The 12,786-nt window shown below is 40.4% G+C and overlaps 1 protein-coding gene across 1 annotated transcript; it reads right to left on the bottom strand.

Annotated features, from left to right (window-relative positions):
* Positions 1–1,919: 1,919 nt before the first annotated feature.
* LOC138583667 (calphotin-like) lies at positions 1,920–10,194 on the bottom strand. Its single transcript, XM_069655619.1, has 4 exons — positions 9,975–10,194; positions 5,572–6,756; positions 3,772–3,837; positions 1,920–3,615 (listed from the first exon to the last, which is right to left on the bottom strand). Exons 1-3 carry the CDS (start codon positions 10,060–10,062, stop codon positions 3,776–3,778), a joined length of 1,335 nt encoding a protein of 444 aa, XP_069511720.1. The 5' UTR covers positions 10,063–10,194; the 3' UTR covers positions 1,920–3,615; positions 3,772–3,775.
* Positions 10,195–12,786: the final 2,592 nt, after the last annotated feature.

Genomic DNA, 12,786 nt, shown 5'->3' with positions numbered 1-12,786 from the left:
ATCAATTCTTATAGGTACACTTGCACAAAGTCAGGGATTTTGTAGGATTATAGTCAGGTGTATGATCAACCAATTATACCAAACTGATGCTAATGATCATCAATTTCACATGTAGGTTGAAACACAGTCATTAACTGAAACAGAAACAGCTGTGTAGGAGGCTTAAAACTGGGTGAGGAACAGCCAAACTCTGCTACCAAGGTGAGGTTGTGGAAGACAGTTTCATGTCACAGGTCATACACCATAACAAGACTGAGCACAGCAACAAGACACAAGGTAGTTATACTACATCAGCAAGGTCTCTGCCAGACAAAGATTTCAAAGCAGACTGGGGTTTCAAGATGTGCTGTTCAAGCTCTTTTGAAGAAGTACAAAGAAAAGGGCAACGTTGAGGATCGTAGATACAGTGGTCGGTCAAGGAAACTTAGTGCAGCAGATGAAAAAAACATAAAGCTTAAATCCCTTCCAAATGGGAAGATGTCCAGCAGTGCCATCAGCTCAGAACTGGCAGAAACCAGTGGGACCCAGGTACACCCATCTACTGTGCGGAGAAGTCTGGCCAGAAGTGGTCTTCATGGAAGAGTTGCAGCCAAAAAGCCATACCTCCAACATGGAAACAAGGACAAGCGACTCAACTATGCACGAAAACATAGGAACTGAGGTGCATGAAAATGGCAGCAGGTGCTCTGGACTGATGAGTCAAAATTTGAAATATTTGGCTGTAGCAGAAGGCAGTTTGGGCTGGAGAGCGCTACAATAATGAGTGTCTGCAGGCAACAGTGAAGCATGGTGGAGGTTCCTTGCATGTCTGGGGCTGCATTTCTGCAAATGGAGTTGGAGATATGGTCAGGATTAATGGTGTCTTCAATGCTGAGAAATACAGGCAGATACATCATGCAATACCATCAGGGAGGCGTATGATTGGCCCCAAATTTATTCTGCAGCAGGACAACGACCCCAAACATGCAGTCAATGTCATTAAGAACTGTCTTCATGGCCCCAGTTTAGCTCAGTGGTTAAATTGGTGACCATATACAGAGGCTACAGTCCTCATTGCAGTGGCCCCGGGATTAACTCCCGCCCTTGGCCCTTTGCTGCGTGTCATCCCCACTCTCTCTTCCCCCATTTCCCACTCTCTAAAATAAAGGCATAAATAGCCAAAAAAAAAAGTTAAAAAAAAAAAAAAAAACTATCTTCAGCGTAAAGAAGAACGAGAAGTCCTGGAAGTGATGGTATGGCCCCCACAGAGTCCTAATCTCAACATCATTGAGTCTGTCTGGGATTACATGAAGAGACAGAAGGATTTGAGGAAGCCTACATCCACAGAAGATCTGTGGTTAATTCTCCAAGATGTTTGGAACAACCTACCAGCCGAGTTCCTACAAAAACTGTGTGCAAGTGTACCTAAAAGAGCAGCTGTCATTAAAAGGTCTTTAAATAAAGGGATTTAAAATAAAGGGACTTATTTAAAGTTCGATCAAGTCCTGGCATGTTTTATGCACATATCATTACTTACTTGAATTTCCAGAGAGTAAACTCCCAGTCATTGCGGGGCTGACAGGATTGAGCAGAGCAAAAAAAAAAAAACCGTAGTGCAGTGGTTAGTTGTTTTTTTTACCTGAAACTGTCTGAAAGTTGTCTGAATCTGTTATGATGTTTTGCTCCTAAAAGTTTGAGACTACAGACCATACTTTACCTTGTAAGTGGCCTCATTTCACACCACACCCTATTGTTTGCATCAGCTGTGTGTTTTCTTTACGTATGCCAGATTGTTTTGGTACTAGGTATAGGAACATGTAGTTGCCATAAAGGGAGACAGTCATTTTCATTTGAAAAAGAACATGGATTATTTTGTATAACTTTATTCTGTACACTAGGTAAGCAGAATTGTAACCAAAACTCAGAATAATATTACAGAGAAAGAGACTCATGAAAAAAGGTTTCTAACAACTTTACATGTTAAATCAGTATATGGAAAAAAAGATGTTATATCATTTCTTCTAGGTGATTTCTTACTGTGCTATGTATGTAATGCACTTAAGTAACAACTATTGATAGTTGATAACAGTGTTAACAGGCCTTGTAATGGGTCTAAATGTATGGTTGAAAATGCTTTTATTTACAGAGAGATAATTTTATGTAAATCTGCTAGCTACGTGTACAGTTGCACAAGATGACTTGAGACTTTCTTAGTACTTGGATCATCCGTGTCCTACATTTGGCAATGACTCTTTTTTTATACAACACTGCATTCACCCACTTACAATGTGTTGAATTCTATGCCCAAACAGCTGAGATCACACTCACACTCAGGATCATATGAGCCTAACGACCCATCAACACCAGAGGGTACTAACAACTCTGTGATACTAGGTCAACAGCTCAGGTTAAAGACTCACCCTTGACTACACATCTATTAGCATACCAATGACCTAAAGAGGCTTATATTTCTAGCTCTGTCCACCAGTCAGTTTAGAACTGAAGAAGCCTTTCGGATGAGAGGTGAAAGGTCTGCAAGAACTTCAACCAAGTCCAGTCGCCTTTTGGATTAAGCTTAGATATAAGGAAACATAATTCTGACTCTCAGCAGTGCTCATTGGTGTTAAATTATACACTATTATTCAGCATTTAGTAGTCATTGCTTTTAATTAAGTCAACTTAATGAAAAAGACTGCAATCATAATTATGTGTAAACACAAAGGTGTGACTCATGTCCAAATTTATATATAATAAAACCTTGAAATGCAATAATTGAAAATGTGATCCTTTCACATGTTTAAAAAAAAAAAGGGATGAAAAAATTAAGCTAATCTAGTGTTTCCATTCACCCAGTTTTGGCTGTTTGCTTTCTTTGTTTGGCTTGAATTCCTCACAGGCCGCTTTAAAAAATAGTCATGAATTTATTCAGTATGCATCCTTTCCTAGTTAATCCCGCTGCCACAAGAGATCACAGATTTTACGAACGTATGATTGATCATTTCTGATACATTTGAGGAAGTCGGGAAATCTGAACTCTGAACGGCTTTTGTGGCACTGCGTCAGGGAATTTATCTCAAGATGAATTTTAGATCTAGAACAGATTGTTAGCTGTTAGCATGCAGGTGTCTGTTTAAAGAGATTAATAAGAAGCTAAATCATCGTCAGATAGCCGCTGATGGGAGCTGCGTGTCATTACACGCATTACGTTCCGCCAGCTTTTGCTCTCAACACGGACTATTTTTCCTGCATTGTTTGCAGGCTGGTGATACAAAATTGGTCAATATTACTTGGACCACAAGCGTACTACGAAGGGAAACCAGAACATTTGCTGTCCCACAAATCCACGTCCCTGCCTCTATATTTCTATGCAGAATCTGTAAAAAGAGATTAACAAAGGCCTGACTGTGGATCAAGGCACGCAAGGTCTCAAAAGAAAAGCTAGTAAAGATTTATATTAACAAATAAAACAAAAATTCCCAATCTTTCCCGATGATATTTTTTAAGGCACAATGTGTATCTGGTGTATCTTGGTGACGGTGATGACGATACAAAATTTTGTTCTTGTTGCTTGGTCTTGTTTTTCTTCCAGCTACTTGTAGCTTAACGGATTATGATATATTGGTAGGGCTCTTCTCTCTGAAAAAAAGAATAAAAAAGTGAGATAATCCGACACACACATAATTATTTATTTTGTGTATAGTATATGTTTGTATGTATGTATGTATATATTTATATATATATACATGCAGTGTTCCCATTGGGTTAAAGTCGGGTTTGTGATTGTGATCTTACCGACTCAATCCTCCTTTTTGGATTTTTCTCTCTCTATATCCTGTAGGGCCTCAGTTGCAGACACCACTGCACACACATAAATGAAGAAGAAATCAATACATTACATTTTCTCTTAATACAAGCCACACTGTAATCTTTAATAGTGAGGGCACCTTGAACTTGTTTGGCATTTGAGTATGAGTGCATCACCAAAGACATAGTATCACAAATTCGACAGAGGAGAAGTGAAGCATGAACATTCCTTCTTAACCACATCTGGTTCTGCTTAACAGGTTTACCAGTGATTTGCCTGGCCTCTGAACACACACACTCTATACTGCATGGTAATTGGTCTGGCATGCACACAGCATATCTTCCAGAAAGAAACCCTCATAAAAGTTATGCAATATGTCTGCCTCTCTTCTCTTTCCTAAATTACTTTGTGTTCTCTGTCAAGATTTCAACATGGGGGTGCAGGCTGTCTGCAAATCATGAGCCCTGTCCTTGACACAGGGTGAAATAATATATAGAAAACACACTATATAATTGGCTCACAGATTTGAAAGTTTTCATAAAGTTAATATTTAAGATAATGTATACATTGTGTATCCCACAAATTGTTATAGGAGAACTAACTATTAGTTACACAACATCGTTGTATGATTTTTTTCTAAAAATGAACCATAAATAGATTCTACTTCAAATATTTAATAGTGACTGTAATCTAGTCAGGCTGGTAAATTACTTAAATTGTCTTATGTAATTCTAAGCTGCAGGGCACAATTATTGTGTTGTCAATTCATATTAGAGAACAATGAGTGAGAGTTGGGTGACTGGACCGGTTATGCTGACAACATGCTGCTGCCTAAATAGACACACTCAAGACAAGGCTTCATTTTCCTTCTGAGAGTGGCTGTTTTCTATCACTCACATGACGTTATCTTTTCAGCCTCACAGACCAACAATAAACTGTTCATCCTGTCAGCCCCAACCAGTGGAACAGAATGTAACATGTTAATTATAGGAACGATTGAATAGGTTTACTAAACATTTGGTGTTTCTAACCTTGTCTGTGTTGGATATCGTTTTAGTTACCAATGGCAGAACCTTTAAGCTGGTGATGTTGTAAAACTACTTTGGCCATATTTGTGGATTGAATGTTGATTGGCTTATGTGACTAGTGAAAGACCCTTCATTGTTTGCCTTAATGAAAACAAAATCTTCTTATCTAAGTGCACATTACTGAGTTTTGTCTGTATTCTCTTAATTCTGTCTCACCTCTTCCTGCTTGTTTGCACATGCCTAGTACCTGATGCATGTTTGCCTAAATTCCCCAGGTATTTTAGCCAGTGGCAACACTGCACTGTTTGAACTACACCCAAAAAACTGTCAGCCCTACAGTCTGTCAAGAATTTATCAAGCATTACCTATTAAGTGGATTAAAACATGGTATGATTCCTTAAAGTAAAGTAAGCTTGACAGGTTTGTCAGTAAACAATCCTGTTTAATAAAAGAAATCACTAAGTCATAAAACCTCTAGACATACAGTACTCTCTTTAAAAATGGCTGCCATCTTCCAGTGGAATACCATGGGTGTCATGCTTCAGCTGTTCATAGTTTTACTGTCAACTGTCACATCTAGAGCACATGTGAAAATCAGTTTTCAATAGTTGGATTTTTTACAGTTTTATTCATATGTCTGCTGGTGTAATAAGATTATTAAAATAATTTTATTGTAGTGACTATATAGAGAAAAAGTATGTATAATTCCAGTTTAACTAAGAGAAAAGAAAAATAGAGCTGTAAAATTAGATTTCATACCTTTAAGTGAGAGCCCAGGAGCTGGGGCTAATGGTGCTGAAGAGTCTGGTAGGGTGGAAACAACCACAGGAGAACCTGCTGGGGCTACACTGGCCACTACTGGCTCTGAGGTTACAGTTGCTGCTGGAACATCTGATGGGGTTTCTGAATCAGCTAGTGTAGATGCTGGGATCTCTTCCCCCTGGACCATCTCAGCCACAGCAGATTCATTCTCTGGAGCTGGAGCAGGAATGGCTTCATTGTGGCAGGGGGCCTCTGCTGTTGGGGCAGTGTTGTCAGGGGCCAAAGGAGTTATGGTTGCGTCTTTAACAAAGGGCTGAGGCTCATCTTGGGCCTTGAGTGTGACCGGAGATAATGGAGGCATCTCTGGAATTGTTGCAACAGCAATCTTTGTATCTATCACAGGCTCTTCAACCTGTAAAGGTGCTTCACTTGGTGCTGAAACTTCATCTAGTACTACACCTTCACCTGGGGCTGATGACTCACCTACTGCTGAAACATCACTTAGTGCTGGTGCTGCAGCTTCATTTGGTTCTGAGGATTCACACAGTGCTGTTGAGGCAGAATCTGGTGCAACGTTGTAAGTTGGAGCCTCTGCCTCTACATCAGCCACTTTGACAGGGGCCTCAGTCCCTAAAGCTGCTGCCTCTTCTTCAACCACTGCAGCTTCTGTTGGCTCAGATATGACAGGTTCAAGAGCAGGGGCGGCAACTTCAGGAGAAGCTTTAGCTGTCACTGCAGTCATCTCCTCAACAACAGCATAGGCATCTGCCTGTGTAGCTACAATGGATTCATCTGAAGGGGCCTCCTCAGTAGCCTTAACAAGGGCTTTGACCTCAGGAGTGGCCTCAGCGACTACATTTTCTACAGGGGCAAGTTGTTCCACAACGGGTAGATCATCCACCAATGTTATAGCAGCCTCAGTTTCAGTGGTGGCTTCAGCTGGAGCTGCAGCCTCTGGAGCGGAATCTGCTGTGGCCGTGACAGGTACTAGCTGAGGCTCAAGATCAGGCAGGAGGCCTACCCCAGAGCTAAAAACCTCCTGAGCCTCCAGGGCTACTAACACAGCTTCTGCCTCGTCATCGCCTCCTGGCTGAAGAACCTCTGGTAAGGCCGTCTGCACAGGCAACTGCATTTGGTCCTTAATGGTTTGTGCATCTTCTGTGTCGATAACACTTCGGACTGCTGTCAATACAAGGTTGAAAAAAAGAGGTGCTTAATTAGGATTGATAATGGGAAAGCACAGGGCAGGCATTTATAGTTTCTCATTAGTCCTTTCACCTAGTGATGCCCTGTGAGTTAATCTGTAAAAGCCACTACATGACAATGCTGAGCACCAACAAATCCATTAAGAAGATTCTCATTTGATGAACTTGAAACCTGTAGTGGTTATCTAGGAATATAATGGTTGTATTTAATATATTAACACATTCTTCTCCATTTCATAAAACACATCCTAAAAGACATTCACCCATCAAAAATCAATTACTACACTGAAGTGTTAAGTTCGTATCTGCATTTTCTTTTCTTAAAGAAATTTAAAGAATATGGTTCCACAATAAAAATCCCAAGAGTGAAACACAATATAAACCTTTTGAAAAAACTACTCACATTCATTTGCATCTGGACAGTGATTTAAAGATGTAAATAATTTTAACTTTTCTTTTAGAAAAAAAAAACATAAAACCAAAACCATAAATACAGCTTAACAGCAGCTACAATCAACAAGGAAGGAAGAAAACAGGAAAAAGGTAATAATGCCTGCAAAATGCAACTGGAGAATCCATCCTTTCATTTCCGTAATGAAGCAGTTTGTCCAAAGCCCTGAGGACATGCATTACTCTAAGAGGAAATAAAATACGCCTGACAATGGCTTTGCTTGCCCTTGGGTGAAAATACAGTAGATGAGGAGCCATAGCATACCTGGATACTTAACTGTAATGTTGGGAACTATGTCTTCTATATGTCAGTTACAGGAATGACAACAACCTTTGGTAGTATGTTTTCAAACAGTTTTCCTCAACATCACTTCACAGCTTTAAGTTTTTTGCACAAACAATAGGGGACTATGTTCACAAAAAAAACAAACAAACCAAAAGCTGAATGTGTGGATAGATTGGACGCTGCAGCTGCCTGATTTTACTTGTCTGTCAGAAGTGGTAAAGATAGCTGAGATTAATGGGTGGAAGGGAATGTGACGGCCTTGCAACCCAATAGAGTTGGGTAAGCCAGTAAAAGAACACATAGGACACGGAGAAGTGCTTATGTGAAGTGAAATATTTCAAATAATATCAAGGTGGAGCCAAGAGTGTAGAATTGTAAGATGTTTTTATACAGGTGTTTTACAGCCACCACCACCAGTTATCAAAAAGAACACAAAGCTGTCTGTACAGCAGGTCTGACCTGGGTGGTAAATAGCGTGACTGTTGTTTGGGTCGAGACAGAATTAGCCTCTCCAGACATGGATGACTCGTGTGTCAACATGATTTAGCAGCCAGAGATGACAGAGATCCCAGTGAAAACAGAGCCAAGGCTGGCAAATAGCACAGAGACAAGCAGAGGGGTAGACAGGGATGGGACCAGTGGCAGCTTGGATGGCATATCACTGGTTTGTTAGACAGACTGTACACTGTATGAATTAGACCTCTAACCATTCAGCCACTTTTAGAGAAGCCAGCCTGTGCAAAGTACAATAACTGGTTTCTTGGTGGGGTGATGTAAGAGGCTGGAAAGGGACCCAAGCGTTTCCAGGTGACTATAGCTGGCGGGCTGAGGAAACAATGCCCTGACTCAAACATCATACAATGACATAGGGGAAGATGGAATTAAGATAAGAAAAGATAAGATAAGATAAGATAGTGTTTATTGATCCCCCATTAGGGCAAATTCACTTGTTACAACAGATCAAAGTAAAGGACAGGGTAAAACAAGTGATGGATAAATCGCAGATAGTTGGGAAGAGGTGCTGTAACTGGCTGCCACTCATCCAGCGCCACCTTGAAAAACTTGAAATTTATATGAGGGGGGGCTATGCCAGCTATAATAACTTTGTATCAAATATTTTTGCTTTGGAGGTTTGCTGACTAACCTCTTAAAAGTATTTGGTATATAGTAATTTGAGTTGAGCAATCACCTAAGATAAGACAATCCTTTACTGATCCCCAGAGGGGAAATTTGGGTGTTGCAGCAGCACAAAGACAAAAAAGCAAGTAAGTAAATACAGTATAAAAATAAGAATAAACAAAACAAATAAAATAAAATAAAATAAATAATAATAAGTTAAAGTGACAAGTTTAAGTGGCAGTTATGAGATAAAGTGACATGGTATGCGTAATAGCAGCACTGAGTAAAGCTTTTCAGCAAGGGTAGTAACTGTCATGTCATATACGTGTTGAGATGAAGTGACAAAGTACTGTGCATGCAGCTGTGCCTGGTATGACATAGCTATTTGCCATTAAGTTAGACCCATGAATGGACAATCACTGTGACAGTCTTTGTCAGGCCTCATGTTGGGCGTTTACACAGGAAACCTAGGAAATAACACATAGCAGGACTACATTTAGACGCAAAATCGTTTCAGAGCCGTGATATGCAGTCCAATTTAGAGGAATTTCAGAGTAGACTGAAACCAGAGGAGCATTAATCCCCTGTTGTTTTGTGTGACAATATTACCTGGCGCAAATTTCAAACACGCCTTAAAGCCACTGAGAGGAACTTTAATTTTGTGTTGATTTTAGCAGCCCTTTTGGACAAAGCAGTACAGCTTATCCCTTTGCTACTTGGCCCTGTATACGTGTAGGGTGTTCTCTTAAGAAAAATCTTATCCTGACAAACAGGTTGGGTTACAACTTCTACCTCAGGCTAGAGATAGACTGCTTAATACTCTCTGCTTGCTTTCACAAAGTGGTACTGTAGGAATTATATCTGGTGCTAGCTTAATTCAACCAATCTAGGTTCATAAAAACATACAGCCAATCGGCCCTGTTGAATGATGCAGGGAATTAAACATAATTTTACAAGTCAGCTCCTTTAATCTGCAAATTATTCCATGCAATTTAAAGTTTTATTAATAATTGAATGGGCATTAAGCTAGACATAACTAGCTAAAACAAATGCCAACAACCTCTGAGGAAATGGTTGAACATGAGTTATTTGCTCCATAAGGTCCGACCTAAAGTGTGCTGCTGTGCAGCACAGCAGCGCTACAAAGCACACAGTGTACCGGGCTGGACACTGTGACTACACATTCCTCTGAAAGACTTGAACGAATAAAATATCTTAGAGCAACTACTGTACATATCTTGAGAAATCGTCTTTATCATCATTCATGCTAATCTGTTAAAACATGACACAAAGATTAATGACATCTTTAAACTAATTTCAAATCTACACTAGTTACTTACCAACTGTATCTCCATTGCTCTCCTCTGGCTTTGTACCCGGTCTTTTCTCTTGATCAACAGTCTGTGCACTGGATGAGGAGCAACCCATGTTTGGAAAAAGCGTTGAGATCAATAAAAACGTTGACCTAAGTCCATAGACAGCTGTAGCACTTAAGAGAAGCTGGGCACCATTGTCTCTCTTCGTCCCGTATGTTTATGCATGGCCTGCAGCCCTCTTGCCGGAAAGAATGTGGTGATAATGTAGCTCAGCAGTGCATGCACAACTACAGAATGTTTTCAGGAATCCTTTCTGCTCATAGTCTCACTATTCATAGAGGAGGAGGAGGCAAACATGTGCTTGAAGTGCATGTCCTTTGCTCGGTAGGAGTGTTCTAGCTGGGGGAGATCCACCACCTGGTGGTGAAGTTAAAGCTTGCACATGTACAATGTAACGTTTATTTTGCAGCAGCAGCAGCAGCGCCGAGTTCGAAAAGTGGCCAATGGCATGTGTCTATAGACCTGTGTAGGCGCTTCACTCTAACCAGAGCAAGTCGTTTCCCATCATGCATGAATTTGTAGCACAAATTCATGCATGATGGGAAACGACTTGTGTGTAGTCGGTGGAAAGCAATGTATATATTGGAGAGCAACCAAGCGGCAACTTCCGGTGTTGAAAAATGCGGAAGTGCAAAAAACTGCAGTTCCTCGAGTGGCCACTTGAAGCTGACTCCAAAAAACAAGAAAAAACATTACAACAGGTGGGAAAATGCCAATTTTTACAGCAGAAATAAACATCTTTACAGCCTCTGGGTGGGCTTTACAAAACACACCTGTTTTAATTATATTAAGCCTTAAAGGAGAAGTTCAGTATTCAGTATTCAGTATTCAGTATTAAACCTGGGCCCCATTTGTACAAATATCTGTGTTGAAATGACTCATAGGAACAAAGAGTTTTGGAATTGGACCAGTAGGTAGCTTCCGCCATAGCCGCAGTACAGACTAACGCTCTGAAATCACGCGGCGGGTGTCGACCCGCCGCTATCTTACCAGGCGAGCAAGCAGCGAATCCGCTACTTCTTAAGTCTGATAAATAAACACCTGCAGTCAGTCACCACCACAAACAGAATCTCCTCTGTGGGAAACACGAAGTCAAACTAGCTCATTCATTATTTATACATCCTATGGCTAATAACCGCTAGCTATGCTGAGAAGCATATAGCCTAGCTTCTTAGCTGTAGCTGACTGATTCATGCGGCCAGCCCATCTTCAGAAACCTATGGGTGACGTCACCAAGACTACATCCATTATTTATACAGTCTTTGAGAGCAACTGCGGCGCCTGGCCCTGAAAACTTTGACCGCCTTGCTTCTGTGAGACTACCAAATCTCGCGCCGTCTGGTTTTCAGAGCAAGTTGGACAACATTCTAGGATCCTTGTTGTTCGCTACAGCACCACCTAGTGCATTGGATAGCCAAGTACCGCATTTTACTCACGATCGGGAGTATGAGTATTTAATGTGAATCTAATTATTTTTTATCATGTCCACAGACAGCTGTAGAACTTCCCAAGAGGGCAGCTGTTTTGTAAAGTTCTGTGATGACACTTCTTCAGGGCTCAGAATCAAGTCATAGCGGTGCCTTGTCGGCCTTTTTCCAATGGTGCGATGACAATTACCTTGACCTTAATATGACAAAAACTAAAGAATAAATAATTGATTTTAGGAAAAAACTGTTTTAAACCCAAAGCCAGCATAATTCACAGAAAAGATCCAAATATACATACAAGTATCTAGGAACAGTGCTGGACTCTGACAACAAGGTTTGGTGAAAACACAAAGACTAAAGTTAATGCGGAAGCTGAACTTGTTTTGTGTCTCTGACAACATTTTATGTAGCTTTTATAATTCTTTTATCAAAAGTCTTTTTAACATTTTCTTTTATTTGTTGGTTTAGTGGGTTGTCTGTGAAGGAGAAGAACAAACAGATATCCCAACTTTTTTATTAGGCTGCTAAATGCTGACAGCAGTAATTGATTTTTAGACAGTTCCTGTTCACAATCCTTAATTTGTTGTCATTGACATGTTTATGTTTATTTCTGAATGCTGCTGAAATTGTGTTTCATTTTTGTTTTTATGTGTCTCGGTAGGCTGTGAAACTGAATTGCCCTGTGGGATAAAAGAAAACTTAACTGCCCTTATGGAAATGTCGCAACATTACCCAGGTGGGTTATCTGTAAGAACTCAAATATCCATATCCTTACAACATGGACTCAAAATGAACCTACAAGTCCCTTTGTACGAGGTCCACTTGCTGTACAAGCGAGCCAATGTGTGAACACAGCAGCCGACTTGCTCTACCCAGGGGCTCCCCTTCACCTTAACCAGTATTTCCAGTTGCAAGAATGGACCCAACGCAGTCCAATGAATTGGACTGGGGTCCGTTTCACAAAGAAGGTTCAACAAACTCTGAGTCTAACCCTGAACTCTGAGTCGATCTACTCTGAGATAGGAAACTCTGAGTTTTCGGTTCCAGAACAGCCGATCAGAGTTAGTTCAATCAACTCTGAGTAGGTTCAGCCAGAGTTAAGTGCGTGCACGCTGACTGTAAAAAGCCAGCATTAATGGAGCCCCGATACCATATTTTAAATATTAAACTAATGAAACATCATTCAGTGGCTGTTTCAATGTGCATTAGCTTTATCCCTAACATGATGCTGACTTCACATACTTTATAATTCATGTTGATTAAACTGAATGTGTTAGTTTAAAAAAAAGAAATCCAATAACTTACGGCGTCTTATTTGAGTGCTCTCGGCAGTAGCGGTGGAAAATCTA

Source organism: Semicossyphus pulcher, unplaced genomic scaffold, assembly GCF_022749685.1.
Source record: "Semicossyphus pulcher isolate SPU_LCO1_2020_fin unplaced genomic scaffold, fSemPul1.0.p SCAF_9, whole genome shotgun sequence".
Taxonomy (NCBI): Eukaryota; Metazoa; Chordata; class Actinopteri; order Labriformes; family Labridae; genus Semicossyphus; species Semicossyphus pulcher.
This window is presented reverse-complemented; position numbering and strand designations above follow the sequence as displayed.

Bases quoted from the DNA above. Each gene is read 5' to 3' on its own strand.
- LOC138583667 (XM_069655619.1), bottom strand. From the start codon at position 10,062: ATGGGTTGCTCCTCATCCAGTGCACAGACTGTTGATCAAGAGAAAAGA. The intron at 6,757-9,974 runs GTAAGTAACTAG...TTGTATTGACAG, and splicing joins GAGCAATGGAGATACAGTTG to CAGTCCGAAGTGTTATCGAC. The intron at 3,838-5,571 runs GTATGAAATCTA...ATGTGTGTGCAG, and splicing joins TCCTGGGCTCTCACTTAAAG to TGGTGTCTGCAACTGAGGCC.